This window comes from Silene latifolia, chromosome 10, assembly GCF_048544455.1.
Source record: "Silene latifolia isolate original U9 population chromosome 10, ASM4854445v1, whole genome shotgun sequence".
Classification (NCBI taxonomy): Eukaryota; Viridiplantae; Streptophyta; class Magnoliopsida; order Caryophyllales; family Caryophyllaceae; genus Silene; species Silene latifolia.
Window position 1 is genome coordinate 137,384,058 of NC_133535.1, and position 22,151 is coordinate 137,406,208.

General features: G+C 38.0%; 1 protein-coding gene across 1 annotated transcript; it reads right to left on the reverse strand.

Moving 5' to 3' along the window:
• Positions 1-20,049: 20,049 nt before the first annotated feature.
• Positions 20,050-21,646, reverse strand: LOC141609225 (protein PIN-LIKES 1-like). The gene is made up of 5 exons (XM_074428369.1): positions 21,228-21,646; positions 21,028-21,128; positions 20,847-20,899; positions 20,563-20,748; positions 20,050-20,443 (listed from the first exon to the last, which is right to left on the reverse strand). The coding sequence occupies exons 2-5, from the start codon at positions 21,081-21,083 to the stop codon at positions 20,199-20,201; spliced, it is 540 nt and encodes a 179-aa protein (XP_074284470.1). The 5' UTR covers positions 21,084-21,128; positions 21,228-21,646; the 3' UTR covers positions 20,050-20,198.
• Between the last annotated feature and the right edge of the window lie 505 nt (positions 21,647-22,151).

Below are 22,151 nucleotides of genomic sequence, written 5' to 3' on the forward strand. Positions count from 1 at the left end.
CTTAAGTTATAGTAGACTTGAGACGTATTTCCGTCTAGTCTAAGACCGTCACATTTCTCTTGTGAGGCTAGTTTAATCCGGACCAATCTCATGTCGACAACACACACACTCACTTTATACTCTACATTTAAAATAACCCTTTTGTTATTCTCTCACACTCACTCACCCGTCCCTATCCTCCCTCCTTTCTATTTCTATTTTTCGAAACAAAACACAATAATACACAATATACAAACACAAAACATGAACTCCATTGTTATTCAACCTTCAACCTTAGATTTCTCCTCCATTTCTCAATAGTTTCCTTTGATTTTTGAGCCATTAGCTTCCCCTTTCCGCCCTTCAACTTTCTAGGTAAGATAGTCCCACCTTTGTGGAAGTTTGTTTTCGGCCATCTTACAAAAAGTTTCGATTTTTAGCTTAGACGACTCGTTTTCTTGCTCCTAGGTGAAGGATTTGAAGACCCGGAGGAATACTTGTGCTTTGTGGACCGTTTACTTGAAGATTAAAGAGCTTTCGAGGTAACGGTGATAGGTTACTCGACAAAAATGTCGAAATTTCATCTTATGTGTTGGTTTACATGCCCTTGTGTGATAAAGTTTGGTTCTTTGTGCTTTGTTTTCATATAAATGGTTGAATGTGTCGGAATAATACTCCACTTGTGTGCTTACTTGAAGTGTTTTAATGCCGTATGTTTACTTGACGAATTTCCGTCACAATGTGCTCGTAAATTGGACTGATTTTTCTATGCATCTCGGGACTGTTTTTGAGTTTGCTTTATACTTGTGAATATCCGTTTTAAACCCGTCTTAAATGTTGTCTTAGCATGGCTCAATTTCGGACGATTTTATGCGTGATAATGGAGTAGTTTGGGTCGTAATGATGGGTGTTTGGGACGGGTGTGTGAGGACCAAAGTTTGGGCTGTTTTGGAGTCGTGATGTGGCTGGTTAGACAGTGGCATCACCTGTTTTGCAGGGTTGGTCACGGCTGAATGTATCGGGGGCCGTGTGGCCTGGGCAATGGCCTGCCTGACCTGGGCAAGGGCTGGCTGGGCACGGGCTGTATCCTGGCAGAGTGACCATGGATGGCTAGTTGCGGCCTTGGTCACGGCTGGTTGTTTGAGATCGTGTAAGGGGCTGCTCAAACAGTCCTTTGAGTCGTGGTCATAGCTCGTTTGGCGCAAATTTTGTTATTTGAAATATTTAAACTCCGTCTCGTGTTTTATATAACGTAATTCGTTAAATATCGTTCATTGATATATTTTTCTCTCATGATTTATAATTGTGAAATTCATTATTTAATTATTTCATTTATAAATGAAATGACGTGCTTTCATTATAATACGTCCAATTTAATTATTTATGCTTTGTAAGCTATTAATTATCTTCCCGTCTCATGGATACATATGAAATCCTCGTGTTTACATGGTTGTCCATATGCATAAAATGGATTATTCCCTTGTGTGTATTGTAATGTTTACGTCTTACTCATGCTTAGAATTTCCCGTCTAAATTTTGGATCCAATATGGGTGCTTGGGACGGGTTTATGAGAACCCAAAACTGGGCTTGTTTACATTTTATGCTATTAGGCCATATTGTGTTGTGTTTTGTAAAGTTGGGATTGCTATGTTTATTTAGGTGGGCATGTTATGTTTATTTAGTTGGGCTTGCTATGTTTTATTAGTTGGGCTTGTATGCCTCATGTTATTTGGCCAACCCAATATCATGGCTTAGACTTTTGATTGACCCATTTATCGTTAGTTACATTTCATCTCGTATTTTACATAACGTAAATTATTAATTACCGCTTGTTATATTTTATTTAACCGGAAAGTGCGGTTTATCTCTTTTCTTTTACGCCCTACTTGTGTTGTTCTGGCAAGTACGGGTTTGGCCTACTTGTGTTGTTCTGGCAAGTACGATTTTGGCTACTTATGTCGTTCTGACAAGTACGATTTTGGTCACTTGTGCTGTTCTGGCAAGTGCGGTTTTGGCTACTTGTGCTATTCTGGCAAGTACGATTTTGGTCACTTGTGTTGTTACGGCAAGTGCGGTTTTGGCTACTTGTGTTGTTCTGGCAAGTACGGTTTTGGTCACTTGTACTGTTCTGGCAAATGAGTTTTATCTTAGTCTTTTCCGGAGAAAATTTAGTCTAAGAGTAGTAAGTGTCTTGTGTGGTTATGGTCATTGGCATATGTCTTTTTACACGAGAGTTTACGTCTTATGTGGTTGAATGTAAGAGTTTTGGTCCTATCGGATACTAGAGGTCAAGCCTTCTAGTTGCGATATGATTGCCGGGATTAATGTTCCCATCCGTTCGTATGGTGAGATGTAACCCATAAGTATGAATGTGACATTAGTAGCCACGTCCCGTGCAATGGTTTTTAAGAAGTTTTCAAAGTAATGGCTATGGTTTCCATTCATGTATTTTGTATTGGTTGATCCCTTACTCATCTACTTCATATGATTCGAATCCTAATCTCATATCTAGGTCATATTTCTTTGAAATGCGTGTTTTTGTGTAAATGACTGTATTCTGGTCTTTCATATTATTTAATTATCTCACATGAATAATTAAGTCTTTATCATGCTATATTGACCTATCTTATTCCATCTCATTTAATTCTCATGTTTAAATACAAATTTTGATGTTCATGTCATTTGTAAGTATCGTACATGATTTACCTATTTGAGTTCCTTGTTATATTTGTTTTGACAATTTGTGGCTGAGAGAACCTTGAGTTACTCTCTACTGACTGTGGCTTTCATGTTTACATGAATGACAGGCCCGTGAAGATGTATTTGTGGGGTTTAGACGTGTGAGCTAGCGAGCACCCTGGATTAGTAGTCTGTTCACTAGGATTGCTTAGACTCACCCTTTATCGTCTTGCCATTCGAGGGATATATTTTCCCCCATTTTTAACTATCATGTTTGTATGAACTAAATTTTATTTTCCGCATAGTTTGTCTTGTTGTAGGTTTTATTGAACCCGCGTTTTAAACTTTTAAAAGTTTCAAAAATTTCCTAAAATTCCGCATTTTCTTATTGTACTTTCTTAGCGATTTTGCGGGGGTTCACAAACCGGTGGTTGGGAGCGGTTACTTATGATAGCTCACCGGGCTGTGTACCTCGCCCACAAATCAACCCTAGTCCTTTATAGCGCATTTTATCTTCACTCATGCTCATCCCTGAAACCTTCCCAGGAGGTCACCCATCCTAAGACTATTCCCAGCCAATCATGCTGAACTGTGGAGTTCTTTTGCATGGATGACCATAAAAGAAAGTGCACTTTGTTGATATGAGTAGTATTTTCAATCCCTTTAAGTACGAGTCATTTAAGTCTATCACTGAACCTCTTTAATTAACGTGGGATGTTACAATCACCACCACTTGAAGAACGCAACATCCTCGTTGCGCTTGGGAACATAACTGCTAACCCCGAATCCTCGCCCGCTAGATGGGTGATCACAATGGAGCGTATAACAACTGCCTCCAGGAGCGTATAACAACTGCCTCCCATCACCACACGGTCGCAGGGTTGCCCTGATACCACTTGTAACACCCCGGTTCAAACCGGGTTGGGAGCGGTTATTTATGACAGGTAACCAGGCTGTGTACATGGCCCACAAATTAACACGGGTCCTTTATAGCGCATTTTGTCCTCACTCATGCTCATCCCGTGAACCTTCTCATGAGGTCACCCATCCTAAGCCTACTCCCAGCCAAGAACGCTTAATTGTGGAGTTCTTTTGCATGGATGACCATAAAAGAAAGTGCACTTTGTTGATATGAGTAGTATTTCCAATCCCTTTAAGCACTAGTCATTTAAGCCTAACACTGAATCTCTTTAATTAGCATGGGGTTTTACACCCCCAAACCAACTCTTTGCTTGTCCCTAAGTAAAGCAAAACACCATACAAAAGACAAACATAAAAATGGTGAATGAATAACTCAGAGCTAATGTCGATGCACATATAACAAAGTAATGACCAAAAATTATGCCAATAAAACAAATTCAAAGGCACAGGTAATAGAAGAACGGAGCTCAACTCAAGATGTGACATGATACCGTGCCTTAGCCAAATAAATTTCAATCTTCCAAGAAAATTAGTTGGATTCTCGCGGATTCACTCATGCACTCATAAAAGGTAAGATATAGGTAAGATAAAAAGAATTAAGACACTCACTCAACTTATGAAACATGCATGCAATCTAATGTGATATAAATTTCTCCAACTAGTACGCATTCATAATAAAGATCAAAGTACATGTATCAAGGACAATAAGGTGGCAAATGGGCAAGGGTATAGAAGTGGTTTGTGCCGAAGCACGTATGGATATGTGAGACTAAGACGGTAGTCCCGGCGTTAAACCAAAAACCAATTTTAATAAAAATAAACATAACCATCCCAACTAGAGAAATCATCTCAACTATGACAACATATGAGAAAATATGAAAGACTCTCCAAAAGTGCATTAGACTCCAGTACACCACTTATAATCTCTTAACAAAACAAAATGAAGCAATTCTTTTTTTTTTTTTTCGTTCACTTTTTTTTTTCTTATTCTCTTTTTTTCCTTCTTTCTTTGCTTCATAATTTTCTTCTTCTTTTTCAACATAAGAGTAACACAATTGCTTAAAAAGCTACTACCCACATGACATAAAAGTCTCAATCCCAACCAAAGTAGCTAAAATAACATGAAACTCAAGCAACTGAGACTGTCCCAAAAAGGTAGGCAAATTCTAGAATGTAGCTATAAAAATAGGATATGAAATGGCTACAAGGTTCAAACGGGCTAACAAAATAGGGTGTTGTATGGCTTATTTGAACGGTAAGAACCGCCTTTTCCTCATGTACTTAATCATATGAACGCGCAAAAAGTTAAGAAACTAATGTCACACTTATGCAGTTTGATATTACACATTCCACAAGGAGAACCACACTCTTTAGCCTAATTGACAAATGAGACCAGTTTATTAATGTTCCTGGCCTAGGAAGCTCTATAGACCTCAGAAATTTAAGTGAGTTACCAACATAATATTGTCAAATTTACTTGGCATAAGGCATATTATTACGGTCAAGACTTAAGTTATGAGCTTTGTTTTTTATAAATAACATGTCAAAACAATGTACATGGACAACTTAAATGGGATTCAAATGCAAAGACAAGGCAAATTATCATCATTGGTAAACAATTCACCAAGACTCGACCTAAAAATAAAGAAAAACATGTTTTTGTATTTTATAAAATTTTCAATTTTTTTGAATTTTTGATTTTAAAACACACAACATAAATAAAGCACGCAACTGAAAGGAAATCACACAACAGAAATAAATATACTCCCCCAAACCTAAATTTCACAGTGTCCTCATTGTGACGCCTACAACATAGCAATCACACAAGAAATCCAACAACCTAAAGGACACTACTAACAAAGAGAATAGGGAAATAAGAAATACAAGGAAAGAAATAGAAGGAAAGATAGTACCAGCTTTGTAGCAAAAGCTCCCCCAAACCAGCTGGAAAGTGAGGGATGTAGTGACCAACTGTCACTACTGCGCATCTCCATCATCATCATTGCCATCTTGGATGGCCTCATTATACCCAACAATCTTCTGGAACAAAACATCCAGCTCTGGATCAGGAACACGGCCAGCATGGCCTCCACGTCGACCACGGCCTCTAGCACGGCCACCTCTCGAACTAACAGCTGCCCCAGAAGTAGAATCTGCAAACTGGCCAAACTGTCCTCTCTGAGAAAGAGGAACCCCAACATCCTCAGGAAAAGCACTAGAAGGCTGACTAGGCCGAATAGGAGTATAAAATGGACGACCAAGAGCACCAAAGTCCCGACTGAACGACCCATACTCCGCAGGAGTAACACCATAGAGATGAAAAACCTGACTATCATCTCCTGGAGTGGTGTAGTAGCTCGGTGAAGTGCCAGTGTACTGCCCTCCCCCAGAAATAGTAATAGCATCCATCTGCTCCCACAACCGCCTTTGAGTCAAGGCAGTGTTAATCCCCTCATGCATCCTCACTTCTCTCTCAATAGCGGGGTCAAAATGATAACCGTAATAGGAAGTAGAGGCAAAAGAAGTAGCGGAAGGCTGTGACTGGTAAGAACCAGGTAAGTGGGTAGGGGGTCTTCGGTGCGGCCTACAGCGCCTTCCAGTGGTAGTGGCGGTTCTGGATGAAAGTAAAGAGACTAGTAGCTCATCCGGGATCAAGCAAGTACATGGTGCAGGTCTCTCCTCAGACTCATCCTCCTCTAAAGCGGAGATAGCTGACAACTTATCATTAGGCAATAACATATAAAAGTTATCCCTCACCCTCCAATAATGATCGGTACCACCAAGAATGTCAATATAGGAAACACCATAATGCAAGTGGTCGTCATCCACCAAGGGCTCGTGATTAAGCATTGGCTCGCAAGGAGCCTCACCCTGAAAATTGCACAAACGTCGTGCAAACCTAGTAACAATAGCCCCACAATCTAAGTCCGCATACTTCCCAGTCATACGGTTTAGGGCTTGTCAAATAAAACCCGGTGGACTGAACTGGAAGGTGTCCTCCTGAAAAGGTTTTAAGTAGCTAGCTAGTATCAATACCTCTAAGGACTGAGCCTTACTCCTGTCGTGCCTCCCAAATAATAAAAAGCTCAAATACCTCAAAAATAGCCTAAGGCAAACATGTTGCACATCAAGTAAGGCCATAGAACTAACATCTGCGTCAGCAAAACCGGTAAATAAAGGAAAGTATGTAACAACAGATAAACCACTAGCATTATACAAATCACCATCAGTGTGCTTATTAAGGCCCAAGTACTCAGAAATTTGATCAAAGGTCAATGAACGCTCGACATTTAACAACCTAAACCGAATCAAGTGGTCTTGTGGGTGATAAACAAATGAGCTAAGAAACTCAAGTGTCAAAGCTCGGTAGGAGAGTTCATGTAAAAGAAATAGACCTTGTAACCCAATTTGATAGAACATATCATACATGGCCAACTCTATATTCAAAGTGCGCAAAATATTACGATCCACACACCTAGTAGGAAACATGACTTTCGTTTCCATCAATTCCACAAACTTTGCCCGTTGCTCACTATCACGAAATTCAACAAAAGGAAATTCATCAATAGGTAGAAGTTCTTCCTCTTCCTCCTCGGAAGTCTCTACTACCACTGGTTGACAGACGGGAGCGCGCCTCTCCCGTGGTCCTTTATTGCCTTGTCCTCTGCTCGACATACCTGCAAAAGACAAGCATATAATCACAAACCAATTTAATTACCTGAAAACAGTCCACGTTTTTAAGACTACATGAGTCAGAAATTTTGATTTTGAGGTCAAAAATCACACATAAACTATGTAAAAGGCAAGGGAATTGCAATTATATGACAAATAGTGAAGATTTCAAGCAAATAAACACAATTACCAACCAATTTAATGCGCAATTATTCAACCCAGATTTATGAACCCTAATTCCCAAACTTTCGAAATTAGGCCTTTAATTCATCAATTAGAGGGTTAAAAAGTAAGGAAATAACAATTGTATATAAGCAATGAAAGATGCAAGGTAACAAATACAAGATGTAAGCAACAAAAATTGAATTTTTGGACCAAAAAGGGGGCAAAATCGGGACACTTACTTGATGAGGTATGAGCAAATAATCACAAAAATGAGTATAAAGGAGTGTATTAATTCACTAGCAAGCAATTTAACACAAATTAGAATGAAGATTGATGATGATATGAAGGATTTGGAGTAATGGGGATGTGAGTTTGAAAGAGAGAAGGAGCAAATAAGATGAAGGAGTAACAAAAGATGGAACAAACAAGTAACAATTATGAGAAAAGAAAGAATAAAGAAGCCGGTTTAAAACGCGGAACCCGGTTCATTAGTGGTTCCTCGATCGAGCCTGATGTTACTCGATCGAGGCACCAGTTTTCAAAAACCCCAACTCTCGACATTGCAAATTTTAATTAATGAGGTTGGTTCCTCGATCGAGCCCTACTGCTACTCGATCGAGCATGCAATTTCCTCGATCGATCCTCCTTGCACTCGATCGAGGCACCTGTTTTTGTCCAGTTTCTCACTAATACGATAATCTTCCGTCTTGCAATCCGTTTTAGCTGCAAAAATACTTTGAAATGCACAAATTCTCTCCCTCACATCACTCAAAACATATGAAATAACATAATTAAAATACGATTAATGAAATTTAAATTCCTAAATTCCTAAATTATTACAATTCAAACTCCGAGCTGCCTCTCGGTAGCGTTGGTTTAAGCGGTCCCGCGCGACCGTATTACCTCATCAGTAAGAGGAATCAATGGTGAAGAGGTCAATGGCCTCTATCACCCTAACATGGGCACCTTCATAGTACATTTTCATACGTTGTCCATTCACTTTAAATGTCTCACCTTTGTTAGTTTGCAGTGTAACTGACCCAAATTTGTTCACCTCAGCAACTGTGAACGGTACAAACCATCTACTCCTTAGCTTACCTGAGAAAAAATGCAAACGAGAATTAAATAACAATACCTTTTCACCAACATGGAATTTTCGTTGCAAGATATGCTTGTCATGGCACTTCTTTGTTCCTTCCTTGTATACTTGAGCACTATCATAGGCATGCAGTCGAAACTCATCAAGCTCATTCAACTACATCAATCTTCTTTCACCTGCCAGTGAGAGATCCATATTTAGCTCTTTTATGACCCACATAGCCTTGTACTTAAGCTCCACAGGTAGATGGCAGGATTTGCCATAGACTAATCGCTAAGGTGATGCTCCAATCGGGGTCTTGTATGCAGTACGGTAAGCCCATAGAGTATCATCAAGATTCCGACTCTAATATTTTCTGTTATTTCTCACTACCTTCTCCAAGATTTGTTTTAATTCTCTGTTGGAAACCTCCACTTGTCCACTAGTTTGAGGATAATATGCCAATCCTCGACGGTGTGTAACGCCATATTTCTTCAACAAGGAGTTGAGATGACATTCGTTGAAGTGCTTGCCTCCATCACTAATCACTGCGCGAGGCACTCAAAACCGTGGAAAGATAATTTTCTGAAACAACTTCACAACAGATTTAGCATTACAAGTGGGGGTGGCAGTTACCTCCACCCATTTAGAAACATAATCTACAGCTACTAAAATATATTGATTACCATGAGAAGTAGGGAATGACCCTTGGTAGTCAATACCCCAAACATAAAAAATCTCTACCTCTGAGATCCCAGTTTGAGGCATCTCGTGCCTTTGCGAAATATTACCTGTTCTTTGACATGCATCATAAGAACGGACAAAAGTAGTAGCATCTTTTAAAATAGTTGGCAAAAAGAAGCCTGATTGCATTACCTTAGCAAAAGTCCTAGATGGACCATGATGACTACCAAAAGAAGAAGAGTGACAGTGAGAGAGAATGGCATGTACCTCACCCTCTGGAATACACCGTCTATAAATACCGTATGCTCACTCCCGGAACAAGTATGGATCACCCCAGAAATACCGCTTCACATCATGCATGAATCTCTTCTTCTGTTGATAAGACAAGTCAGGAGGAAGAATACCTCCAACCAAGTAATTGGCATAGTCTGCAAATGACGGAGTACCCGTAGTAATAGCTAGAATATGGTCATCTGGAAAAGAATCATCAATAGGCAATATTTCTCTTCCTGCAAATCTCAAACGAGACAAATGATCTACAACAACATTCTCAACACCCGACTTATCACGGTTTTCTAAATCAAATTCTTTCAATAATAAAATTCATCTAATAAGTCGTGGTTTAGCTTCCTATTTAGTTAAAAGATACTTTAATGCTTCATGGTCAGTATGAACAATAACTTTAGAACCAACAAGATAAGCTCTAAATTTGTCTAAAGCATAGACAACTGCAAGAAGCTCCTTCTCCTTAGTAGCATAGTTGATCTGCGCATCATCAAGAGTCTTACTGTCATAGTAAATAGCATGCAACACTTTATCTTTTCTTTGCCCCAACACAGCTCCAACTGCATAATCACTGGCATCACACATAATCTCAAAAAGGTAGGCTCCAATTCGGAAATCGGATTATAGAAGCTGAGATAAGAGCATGTTTAATTCTGTCGAAAGACTTAACACACTCATCGGTAAACACAAAAGGTGTATCCTTATGAAGCAACTGGGTTAGAGGTTGAGCAATTTTTGAAAAATCCTTAATAAAGCGGCGATAGAACCCTGCATGACCAAGAAAACTATGCACACTTTTAACATTAACCTGGTACGAGAGTTGCTCAATTACCTCAACCTTAGCTTTATCCACTTGGATACCTTTACCTGACACCAAATAACCAAGTATCACCCCTTCAGTAATCATGAAGTGACACTTCTCCCAGTTGAGCACAAGATTGCTCTCCTTACAGCACTGTAAAACCTTAGTCAAATTTCTCAAACAAACATCAAAGTCAGTACCATAAACACTGAAATCATCCATAAAGACTTCCATAATAGACTCTATGTAATCAGAAAATATGGCCATCATACAACGCTGAAAGGTAGCTGAGGCATTACACAAACCAAAAGGCATCCTCCTATAAGCAAATACACCATATGGACATGTGAAAGTAATCTTTTCCTGATCGTCAGGATGAATGGATATCTAAAAGAAACCGGAGTAGCCATCTAGGTAACATAAATAAATATGACATGCTAGTCTTTCTAACATCTGATCAATATAGAGAAGTGGAAAGTGGTCTTTCTTAGTAGCCTTGTTCAACTTCCTATAATCAATACACATTCTCCATCCTGTAACAAGTCTAGTAGCAATTAACTCATTTTTATCATTCTTTACTACTGTAGTACCTCCCTTATTAGGTACAACTTGGACATGACTGACCCACTTAGAATCAGAGATAGAATAAATAATGCCAGCATCAAGTATTTTCTGTACTTCTTTCCTTACCATCTTCTACATTGGAGGATTTAATCGTCTTTGACCTTGTGCACTAGGCTCGTGGCCTTCTTCCAAGTGAATACGATGCATACAAAAGTCAGGACTAATACCTTGTAAATCATCAATGCTATACCCAATGGCCTTTTTATGAGTTTTCAAAACGGTAAACAAAGCAGAAAGTTGGCCTTCAGTTAGGCTAGCATTGACAATTACTGGGTTCATTTCACAGTCATCCAAAAATTCATACTTAAGATGAGAGGGAAGGGGTTTAAGTTCAGGTTTCTTTACCTCGGTAGCTTTAGATGGGCTATCTAAGTTGTATACATACCTTTTGCTTTGGGCATTCCTCTCTAGTTAGCAACTTCTCAATCTCATCAACTTCTTGACTCCATGAACCCGTCTCAGCAGCTGAATCAGAAACAAGGGCAATCTCCAGAGGATCCCTGTTTAAACACATAGCAAGACACTCATCAATAGTAAAATTAACAATATCAATACTATGACAAGTTTCTTCTATCATGGGGTGTTTCAAAGCTTTTTCTAAGTTAAAAACAATACTATCATCCCCCATAGCTAATGTCAGTCTCGCTCTCCTAACATCTATAGCCGCCCCCGCTGTGTGAAGGAATGATCTACCCAAGATGATAGGAATTTGGTTGTCCTCAGCCATATCTAAGACAACAAAATCAACGGGAATGAAGAATTTCTCAACTGTAACTGGAACATCCTCCAACACACCCAATGGGTGCTTAATAGATCGGTCAGCCATCTGCAAAGTCATATTAGTAACAGTTATTTGACCCATATTTAATTTCTTACAAATAGAATAAGGCATGACACTGATGCGAGCTCCTAAATTACAAAGAGCTTTACTAATAGCAAGATGACTGATATGACAAGAAATAGAAAAACTTCCTGAATCCTTTAGCTTAGGTGGTGAATTAGCTTGCAACACGGCGCTACACTTTTGAGTAAAGGCAATTGTTTCCACTTTATCAAAAGACCTCTTCCTTGTCAATATTTCCTTCATAAACTTCGCATAAGCCGGCACTTGAGTGATCAACTCAGTAAAAGGAACACTCACTTGTAAGTTCTTTACTACCTCCATGAACCTTCCAAACTGCTTGTCCAGCTTAGATTTTTGTTGACGATGCGGAAAAGGTAGTGCAATAGTAATCGGCTCGGCTTCCTTTGCTTTAGAAACAATTTTTGAAACACCGTCATCAACTACAGGGGTCCCTCGATCGAGCCTGGGTAACACTCGATCGAGCACAGAGGTTCCTCGATCGAGCCTTGGTCTACTCGATCGAGGATCTTTGGCAGTTTCGTCATTTCTGCTCTTCTCACTTTTATTCTCATCTCGTGTTTCAGTTTCGTCAACTTCTTTTTCATCGTCACTTAGCTCCAAATTTCCCAATCCCTTAGGATGCATATAGGGTACCTCATCTTCATTAGTGGGCAATTCACCTTCATTATGAGGCAACTCCGTATTTTGATATATGGTACCGCTCCTCAATTAAATGACATTAGCTTGCTTACCTTGAGGAGGAAGATTTTCGGGCTGTTTTGAAGAATTATGAACCGCCATCTGAGCCACTTGTGTATCCAACATCTTATTATGGGCAATCAGCTCAGAAATTTGAGTCGTCTGCTTTTGTTGCATTGACAAAGTTTGTTGTAAGAGAGATTTCAACTCTGACGTCTCATTATTTGGAGCTTGTTGAGGAGCTTGTTAAGGATCTTGTTGGTATTGATTATTGTACTGTGGAACTCCTTGATTCTGCCTTTGATAACCTCCTTGTGGTTGATTACCACGGTTTTGAGGAACAATATACGGATTTTTCTGTGGTTGTTGCGGCTGTGGATTTTGCACTTTCTGGCTAGACCATTGAAGGAAAGGATGCTCCTTCGTTCTTTCATTGTAAAAATTAGAGAAAGGTGTGCCTTTCCTGAAAGACGGATAGGCATTAACTTGCTCCAATGTGCTCAAACACTCAGCTACATCATGACCATCCATACCACATCGCGCACAAGACTTCTCTTGTTGACTCATAGCATGGACTACCTCCTTATTACCCAAAGATTGAGTAGTCTTCATCTCAGCAATTTGGGCAGAAAGAGCCTCCAACTGCGCCGCAATACCGCTATCTGCTCCACTTCCACGTACACTTCCCCTAGGATTTCCATACTTAGCAGTATGAGTAGCAATCTGATCAATCAACTTCCACGCAGTATCATCATTAGTGTTGTCCTGAAACCTCCCATTAGCTGAAGAATCTAGCAAAGCACGATGATCATCTTACAATCCATTGTAAAACTGGTTGCAAAGAAACCACGTTTGAAAGCCATGATGGGGAACCGAACGAACTAATCTTTTGAAGCGAACCCATGCTTTATTCAAATCTTCATTGGATGTTTGTTTGAAGCTGGTAATCTGATTCCTCAATGTATTAGTGTTCTGCAGTGGAAATTACCTCTTATATAAAGCAAGAGCTAGAGTATTCCAGTCGGTAACTCGCTGATATTCCATATCCAAATCTCGCAACCACTCCGCAACACCATCTTTCAAGGAAAAAGGAAAGAGCACCTGCTTCACCTGATCTTGTGTCACCCAGCAGTTAAAGGGATGGAACAACAATAAGTGATGAATTTCTTCATATGTTTTGCCGGGTCTTCAGTAACTCCCCCTCCAAATAAATTTCGTTCCACCAAATTGATGTAAGATGGACGAATTTCAAAAGTGTTATCATCTGTGGTAGGGAGCTTTAATCTTTTAGGGATGGAATCCAAGGTAGGCTCGCAATGACTTGCTAATGTAGGCATGTTGGTAATCTCAGGAACTGAAATATCAAGGTCAAAAATAGTCTCCTCTTCAAAGGACGGATTTTTTGAAGTAATAGAATGCTCCGTCTTAACGTCAAGTATACTCAAGTTTTCTACTTGACCCACTTCTTTCTGAAACTTTCGTCTGTAGCGAAAAGTCTTCTCTGGCTCGGGATTTATTGGAAGAATCTCAGACCTAGTTGACCTGGGCGTACACGAAACTAACAAGAAAAGTGTGAGAACGGTCTCAAGGAACTAAAGTTCCCTGAGACAAAAGACAAAATAAACAGAAACAAACAAGAAAATTGTTGCCTCCCCGGCAACGGCGCCAAATTTGATAAGGCTAAAGTTATATCACCTAAGTCAAAGTAAATCTATCTCAGTACTTACAAAATAGCTAGTGGTAAGACAGGTAACGAATCCACAGTGAGGCGGTAATATTCAGTTGCTAATATTTAGATCGTCTTAAAGTAATAATTTCTTGGGGGTTTGTTTGGTTTGTTTTCTAACAACTAATAGAAAGTGAAATAAAGATGAATAACAATAATATTAAGAAGTCTAGGATGTCGGTTCACTACGTCAATTATACGGGGTGTATCTTAATCAATTGTTAGGTCAATCAAACTATCTAAGGTCACAAGATTGATTAATTCTATTATGCCCTTTAGATTAAGTCTAACATGCAATCGCTATAATTAAACACAACCTATCTGATTATCGCAGCCTATATTAATCCTAACACAGTCGATGAAAGTATTAATTCGCTACACTAATTATAGATTCAAGCCTTAAATCAAATAAGTAGAATAAGAACAATAATCAAACGATAGTTTAAACGATATTGCTAACAATCAATTAATAACCCTCCCTTCTAATCAACCTAGATCCCCTTTATCGTAGATGAAAGATTTAGCTACTCATATTAAATAGATAAACAACAACAAAGGTAGATGAAAGCATGATTAAAGATATAAAACAAGAACAATTATATAAAAGCATAAACTTGAATATTAATTAACAAAGAACGATTAATGTACCTTAACAATTAATGAGAAAAGATTGTAGATCCAAAATTAATGCTAGCCGACTAAACTAAGAGTTTTTCGAGTTCAGAATATATTAAAAGCGTAACCTAATTGTTCTCCCGAGTTTAGAATATATAATACAAATAAGACGTGTTTTAGGAAAATTCGGAAAACAATCAGACAAAAGGATCCTCGATCGAGCCTGGTGATACTCGATCGAGGACACCTTACTCGATCGAGCCCAGTGCTACTCGATCGAGGAATCAGGTTCCTCAGCCCATCTTCGTCTTAACTTCTCTTTTTATCTTCAAGTATCCTCGTTTCTTGTGCCATGCCTCGTGTGTTCCACTATGCCATATCTGCAATGCTCATATTTACTTGATTTACCTTGTAATGCGTCATTTCTGCATTAAAACATAAAGTAGCGGCAATATCGACATTTTACTACAAAAGGCATATAAATGACATAATAAGCACGGAAACGGTATCAAAACTAACATGAAAGGAGTCATAACAGTGTGTATAGAAGTGATACATCAATCTTGAAAACCCACTTGCTGCCAATAGTCTTCTTATTTACTGGCAGTTCAGTCAATTTCCAAGTCTTGTTATCCTCAAGAGCTTTGAGTTCTTGATTCATTGCAAAAACTACCATGCTCATCTTTACATGCCCGAGCATATGTACTAGGCTCATGTTCCTCAACCACATTACATAGAGACATGACAAAATCCTTGTTATATGTGGTAAGATCATTTAAGGTCTTGACATGTAAAGCATTGTAGCCCTTCTTAGTTTTGGTTAAAACAAAATCTGAGAGAAGAACAGTACGTTTCCTTGACCTATCTTACTTCCTAATACCTTGATCAGTTGGATTATTTACCACTGTAGACTGATCAGTTTGAATAGCATCATTTGGACTAGATCCACTGGCGAAAGTTGGACCAAATTGCTGACTGCTAGGAATGTCTGAACTTAATTGACTATGAACTACAGTGTTCTCAGGTGTAGATGTAAGAGGATCAGAAAAATTAGAAGTAACATGCTCATCTTGCAAGATAAAAAAATCATCAACTACTGAATGAGAATGTTGGGGCTATGACTGTGTAGAAACAGTATGAAAGGGAAATGTATCCTCTTTAAAAAGAACATCTCTACTTGTAAAAACTATATGCTTTTCCAAGTCATAAAGCTTATACCCCTTCTGATTACAAGGATAACCAAGGAAGAGACATTTCCTAGCTCTTTTGGAAAACTTATTATCAGTTGATGTGGGAGGCATTGTGGCATAACAGAGTGTACCAAACACTCTGAGCTCATCATAAAATGGCATTTCTTTATACAACAACTCATATGGAGTTTTCCAACTTAAAAGCTTTGCAGGCATCTTATTGATCAAATAGGTGACTGTAAGAACACACTCACCCCAGAACTTGATAGTAACATTGGACTGAATCTTGAGTGCCCTAGCAACCTCTAATAAGTGTCTGTGTTTCCTTTCAACATGACCATTTTGTTGAGGTCTTCCTACAATACTCCTCTGATGGACTATACCCTTGTCTCTAAAAAAATCTTTACACTGAACTTGGAAAAACTTTGAACCATTATCTAATCTAATAGTTTTTATCTTAGCACCAAATTGATTCTCAACATAGGCAACAAAACCATTAATGAAACCAAGCACTTTGTCTTATTTTGAATCAGAAACGTCCATGTATTCCTTGAGTGACCATCTAGTATATTAAGAAAAGATTTTGCACCAGACAAAGATGGAACCTTATATGCCCCCCAAACATCAATATGAACTAAATCAAAACAATTTTTAGCATATGACATACTTCTTAGAAATGGCAATATATGATGTTTAGCAAAAACACAAGTCTCACAATGAAATTGTTTTATTTCTTTCAAATTTATTCCATTTACATGTTGAAGCTTCTCTAAGGAACTATGACCAAAACGAGAATGTACAAGAGCTATATCTGTTACACTAGTTGCATTTATATGACAATGAGAAGAACGAGTTTTATTTGAACAAAAAAGGAACAACTTTCTGAACAACAGGACTAAAACGTGCTCTAAATCTATAGAGATTCCCAATTCTCTTTGCCTCAGCAACTGCCTTACTTGTATGGTCCTGAAAAAACACATTTAGTTTTCAAAAAACAATCAGTTAAATCAGTAGCAGTTATTAACTTTGCTACAGCCAATAGATTTTGTTGGAAATCTGGTATGAGAAGGACATCATGCAATGTCAATTGGTTTGTTAAATAAACTTGACCAAATTTATGTACAACTTTGATTGTCCCATCAGGTAACCCCATATATACAGGTTTAGCAAGATTTTTCACATTATGCATCAATTGAATATTAGATGTTATATGATCAGATGCTCCTGTATCTACTATCCAATCATGGTCATTAAAACCAGTTAAATTAGCAGTAAAAACATGGGAAGATAGATGCATACCAGCAAAATTAACTGATGATTTTAAATCAGAAGAACTGGTAGATGGAGCATCAGAAATGGCCTGAAATACTTGCTTTAAAACAGACTTTGTGACAGATTGAATAATACCCTAAACAAAATCTGGGTTGACATGAAGTGAAACAAAAGCCTCAAACTGGGATAACTGAGCAACCTGAGAAACAACATGACGAAATTCAAGAGAAGAGACATCCTGATACCCATAATCTTGATCATCAGCAAGCACATCAACATTATTTGCCTTAGCATAAGAGCTGGAACCAACTTTTCTTTTCCCCTTCAAGAAAGCCTTGTACTTGTAGCACCTCTCTTGAATATGCCCCTTAATCTTACAGAAGGTACAAGTCATTAACATGTGACACTCTTCAATGGAATGCCCAACTTTCTCACAGTGAGAACATAATTTATGATCAGAAGCAGGATCTTTCTTTGGGCGTTTGCCTGCATTACCAGCTTCAGTTGTTGCTCTGTTGAAAAACCTTTTCTTTGAAGCAAAAGCAGCTGTCTCAACGGAAACCTCAACAGCTTGATCATTGATATGCTTCTGCCTCTTAACCTTCTGTAACATACCCAAAGCCTTGTTGATAGGAGGCAATGGTTCTATAGACAACTGATTTATCTGAGCATGCTCATATCTTGATGTTAACCCCATAAACAACCGTAACAGCTTGGCTTGCATTTCTCTGTCAACTAGACGTTTCAACATCTGACAAGAGTATTGATTCATGGCACCACATGTACAGGAAGAAATAGGGTCAAGATGATCCAAATTTTCCCAGATATTCTTCAACTTGCCATAATATTAAACAAAAGAAGAATTATCTTGAGTAATTCTACCAAGATCCTTATTCAACTCATAAACTTCAAGGATATTTGGCTGACCAAACCTCTCAACAATGTCAGTCCATAAGGCTTTAGAAGACACAGCAAACTGCAGATTCTCACGAAGAACGGGAACGGTGGAACTAAGAATCCAACGTTTAATCAAAAGATGACATCTGATCCACTGATTATACTTCTTGTCAGTGGCAGCAGGTAAGGAGCATTCCCCATAAAGAAATCCACTCTTGTTCTTGGATAGCAGAGCAGCAGCAACTTCATGTTGCCATTGTAAGAAGCGGGTGCCATCGAACAAGAAAGAGGACAAAACCAGACTAGGTTGATCAGTAGGAGAAAGAAACATAGGATCATCTAAAGGAGAATAAAGATACATGTTTTCAGAAGAATCTGACATTGTTAAGCTTTGGAAAAAGAAAGATTATGATGTTGTGTTGTTTGTTAATGACGGAAGCATAAGATCGTAACAATGGCTCGGATACCATATGAAACTAATCTAATATTAGTTGATATGAACTAGAATTGAAGTATTCATAAGGAAGTATTAGAGAGAGAATTGAGTAAAGAATTATATTTCATAATATTGTGTTTGTTACAATCACATTGATTTCCTTTTATAATAGTTGTAATAGGTTGAGCATAACAACCTTTAACTACCTCTAACTGATTTTCTTAATACATGGGAAGTTAGTTGATTATTAACAACCTATAACTACCATGCTCATAGTATCCACGGATGACTGAATGCATTTCATTCGATCTGCAAATAAGAGGATATAGACAAAGTATTTTCAGAAATTTGCAACCACCGATCCGCTAACCCTTCCAGACTCTCTACCCTGCTTATCCGTGGGCGAAAAAAATCTAATGTAAATAAAGTCTCAAATTCGTTAATAATGTGTACGTAGTGGATATACAATTAAAAATCTGCTATTCTAATCACCATCTTGTAGGTGGTGCAAAAGTCGTAACTTCCGGCCTGAATGAAGGGATGGGGTATTTGGACATGGTTCCAATATCTCTTGTGTATTATTTTTAGGCTATGCTGATAAAAACGTATGTCGACAAATTAAAATATGTGCGTGAATGTGGACATAAGTGACAATATTTTTAACGTTTTTTAAAAGAAAACTTAATGTCCGAAAAAGTAAGTACGAGTGAGAAATACGAGGTATGTACTATATATGCAGTGGCGGAGTTAGGGTCGGGCTAGCAGGGGCAAGCGCTTCCGTCGAAGGATAGAAATTTCAATCTTCAATGAAGATTTTATACATTATACCAGTTTACACAATCCTTACCCTCTAACTAACTAATGACATCAGCAGAGCTAACTAACTAACAGTTAATAATAACTTTACAACTAACCATACTTAAGTAGTTGATACATACGCCCTCCAAACTCCAAATTTTAATGTTCTTCCCATTTTTCTATTATATGTGAGTAGTATTTTAATGAAATGGGTAGAATATTAAAATTTGAAAGGAGTATCATTTTACTATGAAGTATTGTTTATCGCGATCGATCAAAACAGTCCAGCAAGAAGAAATCCTTCAAAAAATTTCCAATTATTTTATTGATGTAAAAACGATTGAGATACAGAATAAAGAGTTATAGAGTGTACATAACTCATATGGAGTAGGACAAATTAAAGACCACTAATTTTCCAACAATTTGTAGAAAAATAAATAAAAATAAAACAAGACTAGATTGGAAATTGTTCATGGGATCGGATTACTTGACAAGTAACCATTGTATTTGAATAGAATATTGTTGATGATCAACCTTGTATACATTGAAATGTTAGTTGCATTAACGCTTGAGCTCGTCCGAAATGTATCATGTTTGTAATTGACTAGTTGTTCAGAATCTCGATGGCACAAAACCTGTTTCATCTAGATACGAGAAGATATACCATATAAGTACGAAGCGATTTTTGGTAGAGATGGTAAATGAAACAATGGCATAGTTTCAATAGCCTAAGATACAAGTGACATGAAGTATGTGGCCCAAAGGGTTAAGGCTAATGCGGACACAATATACGTCCACAACATAATGACTGAGCATTCAGCTTCGCCCGCCTCAAAGAGTTGGTGTTAGGGTGCAAACCAATGTCCCACATCGGTAGAATAAAGATGGAAGATTATCTTTATAAGTGTCCAGAAAATATAATAGTACGAGGCCTTTTGGGAAGGAGCTCAAAAGTAAATCCGTGAGGGCTTGGCCCAAAGCGGACAATATCGTACTATTATGGGTTGTGGACGCAGATGCAGCAGAGGCCCAACACAAGGTATTCACGCTTTCGCACAACAGTTGGCTTATGGTACCTGTCAAACAACACAAATAGAAACATAAGATAATTTAAGGTTTCAATTAATAAGCTTGAAAAGGCATGTTGAGTTAAGTGGTTGAATTGTAAATGTATGAAAAAAAACATGGAACATACCGATTGTCATTGCAGGCGGAAGAGCAAATTGAAGCATGAGAACAAATTGATACTGTGGATTGTTTCCCACCATCCCAAAATGATGCGCAGTACGGACAATGACAATGCCAAGGAGTGGCAATGCGATATAACAGACGACTATCACCCCTATTATAATCAAACCACTTACTCCTGATCTTCTTAATCCTGATATATCACCAACCCGAAACAACAATTCAACTACAGATTAATTAACTTTCAAATGAAACACAGTTCAATTATAGACACGCTATGCATCAAATTACCTCTTAGAAGGTTTGCTCCGACAATGAGGGTCACACAAGGGACTATTGCTCCCCTATTGAAACAAAACAATTCATAAAAACAACGTAACAATATAAGTATCTCTTTAAACTTGTATGTAAGAGTCTGATATTTTAGGATGGAGAGTACATGTATAATGAAGTGGACAAGAAAGATAAATACCCTAAAATTTCAGCAGTACTGTATCCAACACGAAGAGGAGCACTGCTACCAACCATCAAGTGCTTTAGAAAAGGGACTACTCCAATTATGAGCCCAATGATCTTTGTTAAGCAAAACACCACCAATTTATTAGGTTAGGCATATTAATTAATTTAGTCTAATATGTTCAAAAGTTAAATTAATATATAAGTTATATATACCGATCCAATGGTAGTTGGTGCCAACAAATGCTGTATTCAACATTCAATTACATAATTTGATCCTCCGAAAAGCCGGTCCAAATCACTTGAGCGAAAAGATGAAAAACAAACGGCTTGACATATCAAAACTCTAAACAATCAATTAAATTTTACAATTGGCTTGACATATCAAAGCTAAGTATTTAGCCGAAAATAAAGAAATCAAAAGGAACCAAGTTTGGTAAATCAGATTACAGGACTTGCCTAAGTGGAACATCGTATTCCAGAGAAGGGAATTGAATGTAACTGCTGATCTTGTGGCTCGCTGGATTGTCAAACATGGCAGACATTGGCTTTCGGGTTTGTTTTGGTGGACTGACCCTCCACCATTTGCTCTTGTTTATCTTAGCACGGATAAAAACTTTGGAGGATCCACTCCTATTCCCCATCCCAATCCCCCTTAATTGTAATTTGTATTGTAGTGGCTGACAATTTTTTTTTTAATTTAGTATCACTTAAAAAAAAAAAAAAAAGATTACCACTCAACGTATGTATTCCAAGTTAAAGAAATATAGAAAGTGAATCAATACTAAATTATTGTAGATTTTATATTCAAAAATTACTCTATCCATAAAGTTTAGATTTCGCCAAAAAAAAACTCTACCGAATCCTAACATTTCCGTCATTATATAGGCCAATTTATATAAGGCCGTGTTAGCAAAATAATCTCAACCTAGAGCTACCTCAATTATTACTACTAGAAGGTGAGGTCAGACAATAGGAAGATGTTACGGTTACATTCGGTGTATAGAATCTTCTATACACCACCAATTAAAATGTAGCATTTGGAAGGAATATATTTGTAATTAGGGAGGGAATTGTGTAGATGTTTGGAGGGAAAAAATTTCACATAGGAGGGAAAGATGAAAAAGATGGAGGGAAATT

Excerpts from the sequence above, each read along its gene's own strand:
- LOC141609225 (XM_074428369.1), bottom strand. The coding sequence starts at position 21,083 with ATGGTTGGTAGCAGTGCTCCTCTTCGTGTTGGATACAGTACTGCTGAA. Across the intron at positions 20,900-21,027 it reads AGTACTGCTGAAATTTTAGG|GGGAGCAATAGTCCCTTGTG; the intron begins GTATTTATCTTT and ends TTGTTTCAATAG. Across the intron at positions 20,749-20,846 it reads CGGAGCAAACCTTCTAAGAG|GATTAAGAAGATCAGGAGTA; the intron begins GTAATTTGATGC and ends GTGATATATCAG.